The sequence below is a fragment of the Cervus elaphus genome, chromosome X (genome assembly GCF_910594005.1).
Source record: "Cervus elaphus chromosome X, mCerEla1.1, whole genome shotgun sequence".
In the NCBI taxonomy this organism is placed as follows: Eukaryota; Metazoa; Chordata; class Mammalia; order Artiodactyla; family Cervidae; genus Cervus; species Cervus elaphus.
The window spans coordinates 178,565,566-178,585,933 of NC_057848.1; the positions used below are offsets into that span (position 1 = coordinate 178,565,566).

At 49.2% G+C, this 20,368-nt stretch overlaps 1 protein-coding gene across 8 annotated transcripts in view; it reads right to left on the reverse strand.

The window, feature by feature from the left end:
* The window catches only part of LOC122689358 (spidroin-2-like), a 110,905-nt gene that overhangs the window by 50,045 nt on the left and 40,492 nt on the right, over window positions 1–20,368 (reverse strand). For 2 of the 8 annotated variants that reach the window (XM_043895727.1, XM_043895735.1), the window contains exons 6-13: window positions 12,093–12,137; window positions 11,645–11,668; window positions 8,385–8,429; window positions 7,935–7,958; window positions 6,920–6,982; window positions 4,308–4,352; window positions 2,976–3,020; window positions 1,655–1,690 (exon numbers count right to left, since the gene is read on the reverse strand). The exons of 4 other annotated variants lie outside the window; for them this stretch is intronic. In XM_043895727.1, the coding sequence (XP_043751662.1) occupies window positions 1,655–1,690; window positions 2,976–3,020; window positions 4,308–4,352; window positions 6,920–6,982; window positions 7,935–7,958; window positions 8,385–8,429; window positions 11,645–11,668; window positions 12,093–12,137 (327 nt within the window). The remainder of the gene's footprint in view (window positions 1–1,654; window positions 1,691–2,975; window positions 3,021–4,307; window positions 4,353–6,919; window positions 6,983–7,934; window positions 7,959–8,384; window positions 8,430–11,644; window positions 11,669–12,092; window positions 12,138–20,368) is intronic. 2 more of the 8 variants (XM_043895732.1, XM_043895730.1) reach the window with 1 other exon arrangement.

Sequence of the window (20,368 nt, forward strand, 5' to 3'; positions counted from 1 at the left end):
TTTGCAGTCCTAGGGAGTGAACGTATTAAAGTGCAGACCAGACCAGGGGTCACCCGGCCTGTTACCCCTGTAGCCCCCACATCCATCGATTCCATACTCTGGCCCCACGAATTACTACAGTTCCTGGGGGTCCATTCAGTCAAAGCTAGCACAACACCTCTGTCTCCTGTGTTGCCTGACTCTCACACATCTGTAGACTCTGCCTTGGAGATGTCCCCTCCTGGAGCACTCATTCCATCTTCCACCCCACCCCAATCCTGGGTGAGTCCTCTGTCCTGGCGCAAGTGATAAAGTCTTAGCTGCTTCAGTCATTTCTGCCTCTATGTGACCCCACCGACTGTAGCCCCACGAGGCTCCTCTGTCCATGGGATTCTCCAGGCCAGAATACTGCAGTGGTTTGCCATTTCCTGCTTCAGGGGATCTTCCCAACCCAGGGATCAAACCCACATCTCCTGCATTGCAGGTGAAGTGTTTATCCGAGGACCACCAGGGAAGACACCCTGTCCTTCCGAAAGTGAAACTGAAAGTCAGTCACGTCCGACTCGCTGCAACCCCATGAGACTCCATGGGATTCTCCAGGCCAGGATATTGGAATGGCTTGCCATTTCCTTCTCCAGGGGAATCTTCCCAACCCAGGGATGGAACTCAGGTCTTCCGCCTTGCAGATGGATTCTTTACCAACTGAGCCACCAGGGAAGCCCAAGACTACGGGAGTGGGTAGCCTAGCCCTCCTCCAGCGGATCTTCCCAACTCAGGAATTGAACAAGGGTCTCCTGCAATGCAGGTGGATTCTTCAGCAGCTGAGATATCAGGAATGCCCCTGTCCTGCCAAGGACCCCATGAATCTGTGTCACACCTGATTCTTGTCTGGGGTGAACCTCTCCTGCCCCACCTCGAGTCCTCGAGAAGGGAAGCACCCGTGGCCTTCACATACATCCCGCAAACAACCACACGTCCTGCAAAGGCAATACATCCTGCAAACACACATACGTCCAGCAAACGACAATTCTGTGGTGCTGACTGCGTCCTGGGCCTGAAGCCTTAGAAAGTCAGCTCTATCTCTTTCCTCTCCCTCAAAGCCCTGGGGTCTGCCGGATGGGTTCACCATCATCCTACACTGGTGTCAGCCTTCAGATCCTCAAGAAGCTGGCCGTTATCATCCCAGTGACACACGGCCAACGCCCGCTGCCCGCACTCCAGGCCTTCCCTGAGGGCCGTCACAGGGTGGGTGGGGCCCCACTGGGGGCTTCTCCGAGTGTGAAGGCTGTGGATCCTCTGCTGCTCTCCTTCGAGGCTTGAGTCAATGAAACGAGTGCCGGTGGTGGGCAGCAGCAGGTCCAAGCACCGCAGACAGCTCTCAGAGCCCAAGCATCTATCAGCTCCAAATCGGTCCCCAGAGCCTCAGGCATCTTGCAGCTCCTCATCAGTCCCCAGAGCCCCAGGCATCTTTCAGCTCTGAGTCAGTCCTCACGTCTCATTCTCTGACCCCTGTGGGATGGAACCCGCCCGAAAGGAGCTTCTGCATGCCCACACAGAGAGAGCAGATGTGAAAAATGCTCTCAGCAGAGACAATAGCAGGCCTGCTCTGGCCCCTCTGCAGACATGTGGGGAGTCCACCCCTTGGAAGACTGTGCGCCCCGCCCCTGGGCCCTACCTTGCTGGTTGTGATGTGTGGATAAGCCACCTCCACCTGGAAGGGAACAAACACATGGTCATGCATGTATTCAGAAGAGCTGGGCATGGGCTGCCTGCTGCTGGGAGGCGGGCATTGCATCCAAGTGGGGAGGGGACGGGGGTGGAGACCGAGTGGGTGAGGCTGCAACCTCAGGGCTTAGGGATGCACACAAAGGCGTGCACAAGAAGCACATGCAGACACCCATATACACACATGCACACACATCACACATACACACAGCACACACCCATAAACACACATGCACACACAACATCCCACATACACACATACCCATATACACACATGCACACACACACAACATCCCACATACTCACACACACCCATATACACATATGCACATACATTACAGACACACACAGAACACACCCATATACACATGTGCATGCACACAGAACATCCCACATACACACAGCCATATTCACACGTGCACAGACAAACATCAAACACACACACATACACACACACCCATATACACACATGCACACACACAACATCCTACATATAAACAACACAGTGACACACTCATATGCATACACATACACACATGCAACACAGCAAACACCCACATATACAATGCAGCATACACGAACATAGATACATGCACACTCTTGCTACACACTGACACGCCCATGCACAGACATGCAACACATGCACACCCGCATTTACACGTATGTATTCATATAGAGCACAAGCTCACGTCCACAGACACACATCAGCGCAGCCACTCACACACAGGCAGGCGTGCACACAAGTATCACAGGCTCTGTGCCCATGTAGACATGAGCACAGACACACACATGCATGCCTCCACACGTGTGTGCACAGGACACTCCCACACATGTGCATATGAATACACAAGAGTTACACATATATCCACGTGCACACATCCGCCCTGCCCCACACACCCACAGCAGACACACACATGCACGTGTGTTTCAAATTCATATGCACGCATGCACAGACACACAGCACAAAGGCACATGTGAACATCTCTCCACATGTATAAACACAAGCACCCGTGTGCCCACCCAGCCACATGCACACACATGCAGGGACACACACATGTCCACACACGTGTGCACAGGCAGTAACACGCATGAGCAAGCCTTCATTTCTTGGAAGGATTGCCACCGGCCTGCCATGCAAACCCCTCCCCAGCTTCAGTGCACAGTGAGGACACCGCTCAGAGACCCAGGCAGTCAGGCAGCACCCATGCGGGGGTTAGCTCCTCAGCAGGAGAACTTCTCCTGGTTTGGCTTTTATGAAAGACCTCCTTTACCATCATTAGTGCCAGGAAAGCCTGGTCTGTTGCGCCCTCCTTGTCCTGCAGGACAGAAAGGCCACGTGAAGAGGAAGATAATGCTCGGAAATGCCGGAGACATCCCCAAAGGAAGCTTCACAAAAGACAGGACGGCAAAGCAGAGGATGTGACATCCTGGCCAAAGGCCCCAGCCTGATTCTCCCCGAGCCAGAGGAAGAGCAAGTGCGCCCCAAGACATTCCCTGGCCGCACCGAGTCGGGCTGAGCTCACCTTGCAAGATCAGCAGGTCTGCTAATGCCAGGGGCATGCTGACCCCCAGCCACAGAGAGAGGGGCTTGCCTGAGCTCAAAACCCCACTTCTAAGTGCATCCAGGGAAAAGTCCAAAGCCAGGCAGCAAACAGTCATCTCAGTGAGTGAGAAATAAAGGAGCTTTCTCCACACCTTGTTATGTTCAGAGGTCAATTTTTTTTTTCCTGTTTTTGACTGCATGCAGGATACGCAGGATTTTAATCCCCTGACCAGGCATTGATCTCAGGTCCTGCCAGTGAAAGCCCACAGTCCTAATGGCTGGACTACCAGGGAAGTCCCCGGGGAGTAATTTTAAAAAGAGATTCTGTGGGGGCTCAACACGGTATAGAATCTGCCTGCAACACAGAAGACCCAGGTTTGATCCCTGGGTTGGGAAGATTCCCCTGGAGAAGGCCATGGCAACCCACTCCAATATTCTTGCCTGGAGATTCCCATGGACAGAGGAGCTTGGTGGGCTACAGTCCATGGGCTTGCAAAGAGTCAGACACGACTGAGTGGCTAAACAGCACCAACAACTATATTTACAAAGTGTCACATGACTACTTTGTACACCCGAAGCTAACCGAATGTTTCATGCAGATTCTATCTCAGTTTAGAAACATGAATCCAATGCATTTTGCTTTTCCAGCTCAATTTTCTCCAGAGTTCATTTTACAGCACCAGAGACCCTCTGGAGATTTCAAGATCCACCCCTCGCTTTGAGGAAAGGTTGTATAGGCAAGAATGGAGTTTATTTCTTCTGGAGTAAATTCCTTTCGTTCTTGGCATACTGCACTATCCACATGAAGAATCCGCAATTCCTGGGGCTGTTCTCTCCCTAATGAAGCTTGCAGCCCGGGGCTCTGTGTCTTGTTACCTGGACAGAGGGGTGTGGGGTCGCCCCTGGACACCTGGAGGACTGGAGGAAGCCAAGCTGAGGGTCAGCAGTGAAGTGGCCGACACCCGAGACCCAGGAGGACGCTCTAATGGGAGCCCCGGAAAAGCCCACCCAGCCCCGCCACCCCCACGGGCCCCAGCGCTGCGTGTAGCGGGCCTGTTACCGTAGCTGTCGTGACCCGGTCGGTAGCCTCCTCCACCACCGCCTCCTGCAGGACAGAAGACGGATGTGACGGCCATTCGGAGCGTGGACCTTGGAGTCCAGCAGGCATCCGCCCAGTTGGCACCAAAGCCGGACCCAAGAGTCACCCACAAAAGAGCGCTGGTTGTTGTTCAGTCGCTCAGTCATGTCCGACTCTTTGTGACCCCATGGACCACAACACGCCAGGCCTCCCCGCCCATCACCAACTCCCAGAACTTGCTCAAACTCATGTCCATTGAGTCAGTGATGCCATCCAACCATCTCATCCTCTGTCGTCCCCTTCTCCTCCTGCCTTCAATCTTTCCCAGCATGAAGGTCTTTTCCACTGAGTCATCTGGAGCCCTATGTGGTGGAAAAGTTCAGGACCCTCCAGAAGATGCTCTAGGGAGCTCCTCCCCCAGAATCATGGCTTCTGGATGGAAAAACTCACGCCACAGAGAGCCCTTCAGAAAGCTCTGTGTCTTCAGAGATCACACATGCCCCCACCCCCACGCCGATCCAGAGCTTCAGAGCAACACAGGCGTACTGCCCACCTCCAGGGACCCACTTGCATCATGTTACATGTCAACTGTAACACACCAAAAATACATTTTTGGGGGGAAAGATAGAGACACATTTGCAAGGGTTTGTACAGACCCAACATCTGTTTAAAGATAGGTGTGTGCCTGTGTGTTCGGTTGCTCATTTGTGTCCGACTCTCTGACCCCATGGACTGTAGCCCCCCATCCCCACCCCAGGCTCCTCTGTCCATGGGATTCTCCAGGCAAGAATACCAGAGTGGGTTACCATGCCGTCCTCCAGGGGATCTTCCTGACTCAGGGATGGAACCCAGGTGTCCTGCATTACAGGCGGATTCTCTACTACTGAGCCACCTGGGAAGCCCAAAGAGAGAAACTTAGGAGTTCAGATAGATATAGATCTAGAAATAGATAAAGATACAGATATAGATGTAGGTATAGGTGTAGGCAGATATAGATGTAGAAATAGGTGCAGGTATTGGTATAGGTATAGATATAGATATATAGGTGGGTTTCCTTGATAGCTCAGTTGGTAAAGAATCTGCCTGCAATGCAGGAGACCCAGGTTCAAACTCCTGGGTCAGGAAGATCTGCTGGAAAAGGGGTAGGCTACCCACTCCACTATTCTTGGGCTTCCCTGGTGCCTCAGATGGTAAAGAGTCCACCTGCAGTGAGGGAGACCTGGGTTCCATCCCCGGGTTGGGAAGATCCCCTGGAGGAGGGCATGGCAACCCATTTCAGTATTCTTGCCTGGACAAGAATTCTTGCCTCTGATACCCTGTCCAGTGTCAGATCAATAGAGGGGCCCGGCAGGGTACAGTCCACGGGGTCACAAAGAGTCGGACATGACTGAGCAACTAACACACACACACACAGTTGCTTCACGGCGTTGTGTTCCTTTCTGCTGTATGGCAAAATGAATCTACTAAGCATAGCTGCTAAGTCGCTTCAGGCATGTCCGACTCTTTGCAAACCCGTGGACTGTAACCCGCCAGGCCCCTCTGTCCATGCGACTCTCCAGGCAAGAATACTGGAGTGGGTTGCCGTTCCCTTCTCCAGGGGATCTTCCCCGACCCAGGGATCGAACCCACATCTATTAAGTCTCCTGCGTTGGCAGGCGGGTTCTGTACCCGCCTGGGAAACCCACATAAGTCACAGCAAATAGAAATTCATTACTCAGGGCCGCCACCACCATTTCAAAGGCACTAGATTCTAGCAGAGTTTAAAAACAGAAGTCGGAAAGCAGCCTTCCTCTGTTCTGAAATGCATCAGCCCCTGGAGTCCTGAGTCACACACGGTCCCCTCCCAAGCCTGAGGCTGGCCCCGCGAGCTGCCTGGTGGATGAGTCTCCCAGGACCTGAATAGTGACTCATTTTACAGGACGGCCAGCATCTAAGATTCTCCCGGGTCCACAGGAGGGAAGCCCATGAAAATATGCTCAACTTTCAAAAAAAACACCTGTAGCAAGAAACAGCCCCCATTAGACAAGCAGAGACATCACTTTGCCAACAAAGGTCTGCATACTCAAAGCTCTGGTTTTCCTGATGGTCATGTAAGGGTGTGAGAGCTGGACCATAAGGAAGGCTGAGCACCAAAGAATTGATGCTTTTAAACTGTGGTGTCGGAGAACACTCTTGAGAGTCCCTTGGACTGCAAGGAGACCCAACCAGTCCATCCTAAAGGAAATCAGTCCTGAATATTCATTGGAAGGACTGATGATTAAGCTGAAGCTCCAATCCTTTGGCCACCTGATGGGAAGAAGTGACTCGTTGGAAAAGACCTGGATGCTGGGAAAGATTGAAGGCAGGAGGACAAGGGGATGACAGAAGACAAGATGTTCGGATGGCATCACTGACTCTACGGACACAAGTTTGAGTAAGCTCCGGGAGTTGGTGAAGGACAGGGAGGCCTGGCGTGCTGCGGTCCATGGGGTCTCAAAGAGTCAGACATGACTTAGCAACAGAACAACAACAAAGGCTTCATTTGGCCTCCATGACCTTCCCTGAGTTCCAGTGGGCAGGGAAAAAACTGTTTTGAAATGAATGAACATTCTTACTTTCACCGTTGTAGGGATTTCCAGGCGGTGGGGGGTTCGAGGGCCTCAGGTTGGTGTAGATACCTGTGGGGAAAACAACATTGCAAGTTTAGAAGAGAAAAATGTCCTTCCATTAGAATCGGCTTATAAAACAAGAATATAAGCTTGACAGTAGATTTTATATTTCATTCACAGTATGTGTTCATGAAATATAGATTATCGTTTATCAGCTTAAAACTACTTAGACGCTAGAAGCAGAACCTGAAAACTTAGAACTTGAAGCAACTACATACACACACTTACAAAACTGTTTGGCATTTGTAAGGGATGTAAGAAGCAAACAAAAACTGTTTATTCCTTGAAGGCTTGGGTTTGATCCCTGAGTTGGGAAGATACCCTGGAGAAGGGCACGGCAACCCACTCGAATATTCTTGCCTGGAGAATCCACATGGACAGAAGAGCCTGGCAGGCTACAGTCCATGGGGTCGCAAAGAGTCAGACACAACTGAGCAACTAACACTCACACACACACAGGGAAATTCTCTGTGCAGCTTTCTGCGGAAATGCCAGACTCTTTTCTGTGGAGGCTGCACAATTTTCCACCCCTACCGGGAACACATAAACGTTCCAAGTCTCCACACCTCTGCCGACACTTGTTATCATCCGTATTCCGATTTTAGCCATCCTAGTGTGAATAACATCTCACTGTGATTTTGCGATCCATTTCGTGAAGCACTTGGGTTTGCTTTAAACATTTGTCTGTCAGTCACAGCACCACAACCCTATCATTGCTGCTCTTTAGCCCGCCAGGCTCCTCTGTCTTTGGGATTATCCAGTCCAGAGTGCTGCAGTGGGTTGCCATATCCTTGTCCAGGGCATCTTCTTGACCCGGGGGTGGAACACATGTCTCCCACACTGGCAAGCGGATTCTTCACCATGGAGCATCCTGGGAAGACCCCATAAAACTTCAAAAACCTCAGCTTGTGGTGGGGCATCCTCATCTCTGCCCACTCACCTGAGTCAGGAAGTCACTCACCTGAGGCTGGCTTCTTGGTGGGCTCTGTGGACAGAGAACATACATGTGATAAGCCCTGAGGGTTTTTGTGCAGCTCAAAAAACAATCATTAAAGTCCTAATTTAAAAAAAAAATGAAAATGTCAAGGCACTAATAAAGATATGATCAGTGCGGTTCAGTCGCTCAGTCGTGTCCGACTCTTTGCGACCCCATAGACTGCAGCGTGCCAGGTACCAACACAAATGCCATTCTGTGTTTGAGGGGGCGGGTTTCTCAAAGGACAAAGGTCCCTTCAAATGCAAGCCCACTAGAGGCCCCCCGGAGCAAATGCAAGCCCACCAGTGTTCCCTGGAGCTGTGCGGAGGTTGAGGGGTGGAGTAAAGCTTCTCTGAGTTGTCCCTAGGAAGGAATCCTGAACCTACCCCACCTGGAGCCCCAGAGAAGCTGACGCGGGATGCCAGAGGCACTTACCCGTGTTGTTGAGAGCGTCCGCCAAATCAAAGTCACCATTCTCCCCTATGAGACCACACAGGGCGTCAGTCACAGTGACATGGAACAGGCCACCCAGGTTTCCTTTGCCCCAGCTGCCCAGATAGCTCCCCACAAACCCACTCCCAGCACCCCGAGCTCAGCAGAGAAGACGAGTTCCACCCCTCCCTCCAGCTCCCCTCTGCTGGGTCTGTCCAACCAACATCTTATTCCTAGCTTTCCCTGCAGGCTCTGCCCACAGCAAAAGAGATCCTTGAAGGAAGATAACTGCACCCTCATCCTTTTTAAAATTAAACTATGGTTGATTTCTGGGCTTCCCTGGTAGCTCAGCTGGTAAAGAATCTGCCTGCCATGAAGGAGAGACCCCGGTTCAATCCCTGGCTTGGGAAGATCCGCTGGAGAAGGAAATGGCAACCCACTGCAGTATCCTAGCCTGGAGAACCCCATGGGCAGAGGAGCCTGGCGGGCTACAGTCCACGGGGTCGCAAAGAGTCGGATACAACTGAGCAACTAACACACACACACACACACACACACACACACACACACACAGGGAAATTACAGGTGCAGCTTTCTGAGGAAATGTCAGACTCTTTTCTGTGGAGGATGCACAATTTTTTACCCCCACTGGGAACACACGGATGTTCCAAAGTCTCCACACCCCCACCAACACTTGTTATCATCCCTATCTAGATCCTAGTGAGAATAACATCTCACTGTGATTTTGCGATCCATTTCGTGAAGCACTTGGGTTTGCTTTAAACATCTGTCCGTCAGTCACAGCCTCCACAACCCTATCACTGCTGTTGTTTAATCACTCAGACCAACCCTTTTCAACACTATAGGCTGTGGCCCGCCAGGCTCCTCTGTCTGTGGGATTCTCCAGGCCAGAATACTGCAGTGGGTTGCCATGTCCACTTCCAGGGCATCTCCCTGACCCCGGGGGTGGAACTCACGTCTCCTGCACTGGCAGGCATATTCTCCTCCACGGAGCATCCTGGGAAGACCCCATAAAACTTCAAAAACCTAAACTTTTGTTTCTTTAGGTAGATATACTCCTAAGTATTTTATTCTTTTTGTTGCAATGGTGAATGTTATTTTTTCCTTAATTTCTCTTTCCGTTTTCTCATTGTTAGTGTATAGGAATGCAAGGGATTTCTGTGTGTTAATTTTATATCCTGCAACTTTACTATATTCATTGATCAGCTCTAGTAGTTTTCTGGTAGTCTTTAGGGTTTTCTATGTAGAGGATCATGTCATCTGCAAACAGTGAGAGTTTCACTTCTTCTTTTCCTATCTGGATTCCTTTTACTTCTTTTCTGCTCTGATTGCTGTGGCCAAACAAAAGACCTATACATAGAAAACTATAAAACACTGATGAAAGAAATCAAAGAGGACACAAACAGATGGAGAAACATAGCGTATTCATGGATTGGAAGAATCAATATTGTCAAAATGGCTATACTACCCAAAGCAATCTATAGATTCAGTGCAATCCCTATCAAGCTACCAATGGTATTTTTCACAGATCTAGAACAAATAATTTCACAATTTGTATGGAAATACAAAAAACCTCGAATAGCCAAAGTAATCTTGAGAAAGAAGAATGGAACCAGAGGAATCAACCTGCCTGACTTCAGACTATACTAAAAAGCTAGATTCATCAAGATAGTATGGTACTGGCACAAAGACAGAAATATAGATCAATGTAACAGAATAGAAAGCCTAGAGATAAATCCACGAACCTATGGACACCTTATCTTTGACAAAGGAGGCAAGAATATACAATGGAAAAAAGACAACCTCTTTAACAAGTGGTGCTGGGAAAACTGGTCAACCACTTGTAAAAGAATGAAACTAGAACACTTTCTAACACCATACACAAAAGTAAACTCAAAATGGGTTAAAGGTCTAAATGTAAGACCAGAGACTATAAAACTCCTAGAGGAGAACATAGGCAAAACACTCTCTGACATAAATCACAGCAGGATCCTCTATGACCCACCTCCTAGAATTTTGGAAATAAAACCAAAAATAAACAAATGGGACCTAGTTAAACTTACAAGCTTTTGCATAACACAGGAAACTATAAGCAAGGTGAAAAGACAGCCCTCAGATTGGGAGAAAATAATAGCAAATGAAGAAACAGACAAAGGATTAATCTCAAAAATATACAAGCAACTCCTGCAGCTCAATTCCAGAAAAATAAATGACCTAATCAAAAAATGGGCCAAAGAACTAAACAGACATTTCTCCAAAGAAGACATACAGATGGCTAACAAACACATGAAAAGATGCTCAACATCACTCATTATCAGAGAAATGCAAATCAAAACCACAATGAGGTACCATCACACGCCAGTCAGGATGGCTGCTATCCAAAAGTCTACAAGCAATAAATGCTGGAGAGGGTGTGGAGAAAAGGGAACCTCTTCCATTGTTGGTGGGAATGCAAACTATGGAGAACAGTGTGGACATTTCTTAAAAAACTGGAATTAGAACTGCCATATGACCCAGCAATCCCACTTCTGGGCATACACACCCAGGAAACCAGATCTGAAAGAGACACATGCACCCCAATATTCATCACAGCACTGTTTATAATAGCCAGGACATGGAAGCAACCTAGATGCCCTTCAGCAGACGAATGGATAAGGAAGCTGTGGTAAATATACACCATGGAATATTACTCAGCCATTAAAAAGAATTCATTTGAATCAGTTCTAATGAGATGGATGAAACTGGAGCCCATTATACAGAGTGAAGTAAACCAGAAAGATAAAGACCAATACAGTATTCTAACACATATATATGGAATTCAGAAAGATGGTAACGATAACCCTATATGCAAAACAGAAAAGGAGACACAGATGTAAAGAACAGAATTTTGGACTCTGTGGGAGAAGGCAAGGGTGGGATGTTTTGAGAAAACAGCATCGAAATATGTATATTATCTAGGGTGAAACAGATCACCAGCCCAGGCTGGATGCATGAGACAAGTGCTCGGGCCTGGTGCACTGGGAAGACCCAGAGGAATCGGGTGGAGAGGGAGGTGGGAGGGGGTTCGGGATGGGGAATACATGTAAATCCATGGCTGATTCATGTCAGTGTATGACAAAAACCACTACAATATTGTAAAGTAATTAGCCTCCAACTAATAAAAATAAATGGAGGAAAAAAATTCAACTTCTCCTGGGGCAGCCTCATCTCTGCCCACTCACCTGAGTCAGGAAGTCACTCACGTGAGGCTGGCTTCTTGGTGGGCTCTGTGGACAGAGAACATACATATGATAAGCCCTGAGGGTTTTTGTGCGACTCAAAAAAACAATCATTAAAGTCCTAATTTAAAAAAATGAAAATCTCAAGGCATTAACAAAGATATGATCAGTGTGGTTCAGTCGCTCAGTTGTGTCCGACTCTTTGCGACGCCATAGACTGCAGCGTGCCAGGTACCAACACAAATTCCATTCCATGTTCGAGGGGACGGGGGACTCAAAGGACAAAAGGTCCCTTCAAATGCAAGCCCACCAGTGTTCCCTAGAGCAGATGCAAGCCCCCCAGTGTTCCCTGGAGCTGTGCAGGTGTTGAGGGTTGGAGTAAACCTTCTCTGAGTTGTCCTTAGGAAGGAATCCTGAACCCACCCCACCTGGAGCCTCAGAGTAGCTGACACAGGCTGCCAGAGGCACTTACCCGTGTTGTTGAGAGCATCCACCAAATCAAAGTCACCATTCTCACCTATGAGAACACACAGGGCGTCAGTCACAGTGACATGGAACAGGCCACCGAGGTTTCCTTTGCCCCAGGGGCCCAGATATCTCCCCCACCCAGCTCCACTCCCAGCACCCCGAGCTCAGCAGCGAAGACGAGTTCCACCCCTCCCTCCAGCTCCCCTCTGCTGGGTCTGTCCAACCAACATCTTACTCCTAGCTTTCCCCGCAGGCTCTGCCCACAGCAAAAGAGATCTGTGAAGGAAGACAACTGCACCCTCATCCTTTTAAAAATTAAACTATACTTGATTTCTGGGCTTTCCTGGTAGCTCAGCTGGTAAAGAATCTGCCTGCCTTGGAGAGACCCCGGTTCAATCCCTGGCTTGGGAAGATCCGCTGGAGAAGGAAATGGCAACCCACTCCAGTATTCTAGCCTGGAGAACCCCATGGACAGAGGAGCCTGGTGGGGTAGAATCCATGGGGTTGCAAAGAGTTGGACATGACTGAGAAAAAGGGGCCAGCAGAAGATGACATGATTGGATGGCATCACTGACTCGATGGACATGAGTTAGAGCAAGCTCGGGGTTTGTGGGTGATGGACAGGGAGGCCTGGCGTGCTGCGGTCCATGGGGTGGCAGAGAGTCGGACAAGACTGAGTGACTGAATAACATCTGACGATGACTCGAGGTCACGGGGGAAGCGGCCCCTGGTTGTCATGGGTGTGGCGCTCTTTGCAGAGCCCCGAGCGTGACTCACAGACCAGGTGGATTCCACCCAGGGCCCTCCGCCCCCTTGGCGTGGAGCCGATCGTGTCCTGCAGGCCTGGCTGGAGTCTACCAGCCTCACTCTGGTCTCTGGAGGGGCTGCAGCCAACTCCCCCGCCCACTGCAACGCGCATCACGTTCTAGCCCTGTCCCATCACATTCTAGCCCCGCCCCCCGACGTTGACGTCACTCCAAAGATGCTGATTCAGGGGCTCAATGTCAGGGGAGATGGGGTGTGGGAGACGCAACTCCCCCGGAGCACTTATTTCCACCAGCTTTGTTTTTCCCTTCAGAGCCTAAGGACGGGGCTTGGAACTCAAGATCTGTTTCCCATCTGCTTCCTTCAGCAGGCGCAGCAGTTTCTGATCAATCCCACATGTGTTCTGGGCTCACCACGCGGGTTCCCATGGCTGTCCTCCTGGGAACCTGGGTTGGAAACGACTCAGGCTGGTGGGTGGGAGATCTTAGCGTCAAACCCCAAACCCCCTTGAAAGTGAAAGTGAAGTCGCTCAGTGATGTCCAACTCTTCACGACCCCATGGACTGCTGCCTACCAGGCTCCTTCATCCATGGGGTTTTCCAGGCAAGAGTACTGGAGTGGGTTTCCATTGCCTTCTCCCAGTGTGTAATAAATGAAGTACTAAAATGAAGACTCCATTGGTCTCTAAATGCCAGCTGGATACTTTTGGGTGGGGTACTAGTAGAAAAGAATTTAAGGCAATCCAGTAGCTAAGATATTTCCAAGCAAACCTCCTTCCCCTCCAAAAAGAGCTATTTAGGATGGATTTTAAAATATATATATATATGTATATATTTTTATTTATGGCTGTGCCAGGTATTTGGCACATGGGATCTAGTTCTCTGACCAGGGATGGAGCTAGGCCCCCCTGCATTGGGAGCTTAGAGTCTCAACCACTGGACCACCAGGGAACTCCCAGAGGGATTTTTAGGACAAAACTTGCCTGGGTTGGGGACAATCCCCTGAGAAAGGGGGATGGCGCCCCACTTCAGCCTTTTTGCCTGGAGAATCACATTGAGAGGAGTCTGGTGGGCTACGGTCCATAACCCATAGTCTCAGAGAGGCTCAAAAAGTCTCAAAGCGTCAGATACAACCGAGTGACTTAGCGTGCAACAGATGGATAGACAGTCAATGATAATTAGATACATGGATCACAGGGACTAGATGATAATTAGAAAGGCAGATGAGAGATATAGTTAGATGTTAGAAAAATAGATATAGGATTGTAATAATTACATAGAAAAATAGAAGATAGGATATATAAACATAGATGATAGATACACTGATAGATACACTGATGAACTGACAAATGCATCGACAGACATACGGATAGATACGACAGGTACACAGGGAGATGGCGTCTCTAGTGCTCAGGCAGGATTTCTCAACCTCAGCAGGGTTGACATTTGAACCTGGATGATGGACAGCCTGCTCTGCGGGGTGTCCTGTGCATCAGAAAACTTTCAGCTGCATCCCTGGAAAAGTGAAAGTCACTCAGTCATGTCCAACTCTTTGCGACCCCATGGACTATAACAGTCCATAGCATTCTCCAGGCCAGAATACCACAGTGGGTAGCCTTTCCCTTCTCCAGGGGATCTTCCCAACCCAGGGATCAAACCCAGGTCTCCTGCACTGCAGGCCGATTCTTTGCCAGCTGAGCCACCAGGGAAGCCTGAGAATACTGGAGTGGGTAGCTTATCCCTTCTCCAGGGGATCTTCCCAACCCAGGAATCAAACCGGGGTCTCCCACATTGCAGGTGGATTCTTTACCGACTGAGCTACGAGGGCAGCCCAAGGCCCAGGCCCATCTGATGATAACAGTGCCCGCCCAGTGTTGACCACCAAAAATGACTCCAGATGGAGCCAAGTGTCCCCAGGGGGCAAAGTCACCCATGGCTGAGCATGGCTGGCTGTGTGAAGCGACACTTGGGGGTGTGATTTCTGCACCTCCTGGGTGAGAGATGCATCAATACTATGGGAACCCCCTGTAGCAGAGACGCTTGAGGCTCAACCCAGCGGTTAACCAGATGGCTGGGGGCTCAGACGTCACCTGTCAAAGGGAATCCTGACTCCATGAGCATGGCCATGATGGTTCCCAAAATGCAGCTCCCTGTTAACGGTTTTCCCAGTAGTCACAGACGGACATGAGGGCTGGACCGTAAAGAAGGCTGAGTGCCAATCTGGAATGGATGCTTTTGAAGTGTGGTGTTGGAGAAGACTCCTGAGAGTCCCTTGGACTGCAAGGAGATCCAGCCAGTCCATCCTGAAGGAAATCAACCTGGAATATTCATGGGAAAGACGGATGCTGACTGAAACTCCAATCCTTTGGCCACCTGATGGGAAGAACTAACTCATTGGAAAAGACCCTGATGCTGGGAAAGATTGAAGGAAGGAGGAGAAGGGGATGACAGAGGATGAGATGGTTGGATGGCATCACTGACTTGATGGACATGAATTTGAGCAATCTCCGGGAGATGGTGATGGACAGGGAAGCCTGGTGTGCTACAGTCCACGGGGTCAAAAAAGAGTCAGACGTGACTCTGCAACTGAACAGCAACGAATGACATTGAAAGAAAATTTTTTAATTCCTAACCTGCAACGCATCTCACTCTTAAGCACCTCCCAATCCTCAATGTCTTAGAATTTGAATATCCAAAGGACCAACTATGCATCTCCAATTGCTATTAAATCCTGCCCTTTGTGGGTTAATTATAGTTTTCTGAGCGAGGCCCCTCCCTGCCTCTGTTCCCCAACAGGCCAAGATGGGGAAGAGCCCATGTTGGAGTTTCAGACTTAAACAACTCACATGCTTTTAATTTGCCAACCGGAGGGCTGACATCGAGGGAATAAATATCTAAAACAACGTGAACCGAGGCTATCCTTCCTGCAAAACCCCGTCTCTGGCAACAGGGACCCATCCCGCTGAACCCAGCCGCGTCTCAGCTCCGTGGCCTCCCTACAGAACTACACAAGCCACTCAGACTGCTGATAGAAAGCAAGGAAGTACAAAATCTCAACCCACCCCAGGGACATGGGTCACTTGTTCCGTGCGTGCCAAACCCAGAGATCAAAACCCGAGAACAACAACAACAAAAAAAAACCCCACAGCTCACTCCTAAGTTTGTTCCCAGCCTACAGATCTGGGTCCATTCCCCCGGACACCCCCCAACGTGGTACCCGATCCCCTTGTTCCGCTGCTCACAGCCATCAGACTGGGGTCTTCTTTTGCTTTCCACACTCTGGCGGTTTACCGCCATTTCCTAAGCCACTTCGGTTTGAGATGGAGTGCTTATTTTTTTCTTAGCAAGCAGATAGAAAGACACACCCAAGCACCTCTTTCTCCGGGAGCCAGCCCTCCCTTACCTCGGACGTGCAGCAGAAAGCAGAGGAAGGTGAGACAGAAGAGACCCCGCCATGCCTCCATCCTTGGTCTCCGGCAGGTGGGCGAGTGGGCGGGCTGGGCGATCGGGCCACCCCACCTTTGCCGGGCAACACCGTTCTGACTACTGCCGTCTCGCATTGAGAGGGAAAGAGGAAAGAATAAAAAGTTTGAACCAGTCTACATCCTCTCTGCCGGTAAGTGATGAGCAGGGCGGTGCTGAACTCCCCAGCCTGGAGACCGCCTCTGGGGACCAGCTCCTACACGCCCACTTCAGGGAAGGCACCTCCCTCAGCTACGCTGGGCCAACCACCTCCGGGAAAGTGCGGAAATTGGCGACCGCGTGGTGCCAGTGGGCATCCTGGGTTGTAGGGCGTTCTGGCTCTGCGCTCCAAACACGTGGGAAGAGCCCCAGAATCAAAGCTGCCAAGCTCAGGCCTAAGCAAGAGCTGCCTCGCCCTGGTGGAGGAGGAGGGGTGTCAATCCCAAGACCCTCATGCAGGGAGACACCAGACCCAGAGCCCAGAGCAGCCCAGAGACTGAGACGTGTGTCTCAGTGTTAGTTGCTAAGCCGTGTCTGACGCTAGCCCACCAGGCTCCTCTGCTGTGGGGATTCTCCAGGCAAGGATACGGGAGTGGGTCGCCATGCCCTCCTGCAGGGGATTCTTTACCGTCTGAGCCACAAGGGAAGCCTACGTTTAACGTCTGTTTTTTTTTTTTGCAACTCAGTTATCATGGTAGGTGGCGGGGCAGTGAGGGTCAGCGGCAGGGATGGTGGGGGCCAGAAAACCCGAATTCACTTGGTCCTCCTGCTCTGACACCTGATTAGTGGTAAAGAACGCACCTGCCAAGGCAGGAGACGCGGGTTCAATCCCTGGGTCGGGAAGATCCCCCGGAGGAGGACATGGCAACCTACTCCAGTACTCTTGCCTGGAGCATCCCATGGACAGAGGAGCCTGGTGGGCTGCAGTTCATGGGGTCACAGAGTCGGATACAACTGAACAACTCGGTTCAGCTCATATCAGTCGCTCAGTCGTATCCGACTCTTTGTGACCCCATGAATCACAGCATGTCAGGCCCCCCTGTCCATCACCAGCTCCCGGAGTTTACCCAAACTCATGTCCATCGAGTTGGTGATGCCATCCAGCCATCTCTTCCTCTGTCGGCCCCTTCTCCTCCTGCCCCCAATCCCTCCCAGCATCAAGGTCTTTTCCAATAAGCCAGCTCTTTGTATGAGGTGACTGAGCTACTAAAGGACAACAAAACTCACTGTAGGCCTTGCAGGTGCTTATAGATGGGGGCAAATTCCTTCTTTTCTTCAATAGAAGTAAATTGGGTTGACAATGCGGTATTAGTTTCAGGCATGCAGCAAAGTGATTCAGCTATACACGTATATGTATATTCTTTGCCAGATTCTTTCCCATCCTACATTATTTTACTGAATGTTGTTCCCTGTGTCTACATTAGGAACTTGTCACTGACCTGCAGGAAAAAAAAAAGAAAAAGAGAGTGTATTCTCCTTGAGAGCAACTCTAGGAACACAAAACCAGGTGGTCTGGTGGTCACGGAGAGGCAGAGAATTTTGAGGATTTTCAAGTCAAAGTGCGGGGATCAGATGAGGTGAACAAGGCCGTCACTGTGTTTCTTGACTTGGAAGACTGACTCTGTGGGTCTCAGAAGTGATTTGGAAAAGAATTAATTTCTCTAAGTTCACTACACAGAAATAATAAATGTGAAGGGCGAAAAATATGACTTCAGAGTTAAAAGGTGGAGCATAAAGTGAAAAAGCACATTTGCTACTTATGTCAAGTCATATCTTTAATATGTGAAGAGTTCCTACAAATCAATAAGAAAAGGACCAGTAACACATACAGGCAAACAGCCTCTTCATTTCCTTCAAACACAGAATGGCAATGGGTCTCCCACACACAGATTCTCAATCTCACTTGCGTTAAGACAAATTTAACATAAACACAGCTGATGGGATATCTTCTTCAACTCAGAGACTGGCGCCGATCAGAAAGTTTGCTCAGTGGTGAGGAGACAAATCTGACATCATTGGAGTGTATCGTGAATTTGCAGAACCTCTATAGGGGGTGTTTGGGCAATGTCCATAAAAATTAAATATACACATGCTTTTTTTTTTCCCCTCACATAGTCAGCCTCAGGCATTGATGCAATACATACATTGCACTTGCATGGAGCCACAAAACCATACTTCCAACGCTATTCACTGCAGCATCTCACAGCAAAAACTTGACCACAGTTTACATGGGTTGATCAAATCCATTATGACCAAGACTTGTAACAAATCCTCTGCTGGTATAGTCTCATTTAATAAAAACTTGACATTGATTTCAAAACCTGTTGGAGTATGATTTCCTTATACAGGAGTTCCAAAATGATTTCTAAAAGCAATCAGCATGCCAAGCATTTACTCATCAAACCACCCAATTGAAACTCAATTTTTCAAAAGGCCCCACCTTTGATAAAGTCCTATTCATTGTAATGTCAACAAGAAACTGAGCTGAGTCTACAACCATGTACATACACTGTCTATAATAAAAGCCCAGTTGACTTCTTTCTCACATGTATAGATTCAGGAATGAGTCACAATTTCCTCTACTTAACCCTCTCACTATTCTGTTGTTTAAAGAGACATTTATGCTTATGGTATGATTGCAATGCTTATAAAAATGTCGACATTATTCACAGAGTTTCAAAGACTTTACACAGTTTTTTGCTTTTTATAAAGCAAGTCACAGCATAGACTCTGAGAACTCATCGGGGGTGAATGTGGACACTCTGCTAGCTTTGTAACTGGGTGACCTGAGCTAGTTAGCAAGAGGACGTGAGCATATTGATTAATCCAACCCTCAGCTCTTGACAACTGGTCGACCCCTTCCATTGACTGAAGACATTTATTTGTGTTCTGTCCTGTAGAATCCAGATGTCACATCCACCCCTGCACACACCCGGGCCACGGGCATTTGTCATATGAAGCAATGAATGGATATGATAAATACTCAATCTTCATTTTTAAAAATCATTTCATATATGCAAAAACTATCAGAGTGTCAAAGACAGAGCAAGTTCAATAGACAGATGTGGTCTCCAGGAATACCTTGAGAAGGAAACTCCCAATGCTTTTCAACAATGATGGGAGGAGGGGTCGTGGAGAGAGGGCGGTTGAGCCTTGAACAGCAGGGGATGGCTCAGTTGCAAACCGCCCCACAAAACAACTGACAAGAGTGTCTGAGCTTCCGGGCAGGAAAGACCCAGAATTCATGACTGATATGGGGTTGGCCAAAAAAATCGATTGTGAGCTTTTCATGAGATGTTTCAGAAAAACCAAAAAGAACTTTTTGATGGAGGAGGAAATGACAACCCACTCCAGGATTCTTGCCTGGAGAATCTCACGGACTGAGGAGCCTGTTGGGGCTACAGTCCGTGGGGTCACAAAGAGTCAGGACACAACAGAGTGACTAGGCAATACCCTGATGGCTGCCCCTTCCCAGGTTGGGTGGTTTGTGAGGGCAGCCCACACAGGTGTGTTGACAAGACCCCTTTGCATCCACAGTGAGTGCTGTGAGGCACACAATGGTTCTTCAACCATCATCAGTAATGAGGTTAAGTCTTCACTGGGGTAAATGCTGATTCTCTGGAAAACTACCCTCAGCACGTTTCACAAGCAGGTGTGTGCTACGAGAAAATTAGGGAAACAACCTCTTATTTCAGGAGAGGGAAGTCTATGGGTGGGGTCCAGCCCATCTGCAATATCAAGGCTTCCATGCTTTCTGAAATAAACCAAAAACCAAGCAAAGCCCTCGTATGGTGTTGTCCAAAAGGTTCGTTCAATGAACACGTTGCTCAGTACAGCTGTGGCTGAAAACAACATGTATTTTATTTTTACTTAAAACCTAACGAAGGTTTTGGCCAACTCAACACATAAAAGCATGCATTTTGGACGTCGTGCAGCGTGTGCATTGTCATGAGTGGAGGAATTGCTTTCAAAGGCAGAGAAGTCAATGCTGATAGCCAAGAGAAGAGCAAGCACTCAGTCCACACTCTAAGATGTTAGAAAATATAGGACACTGT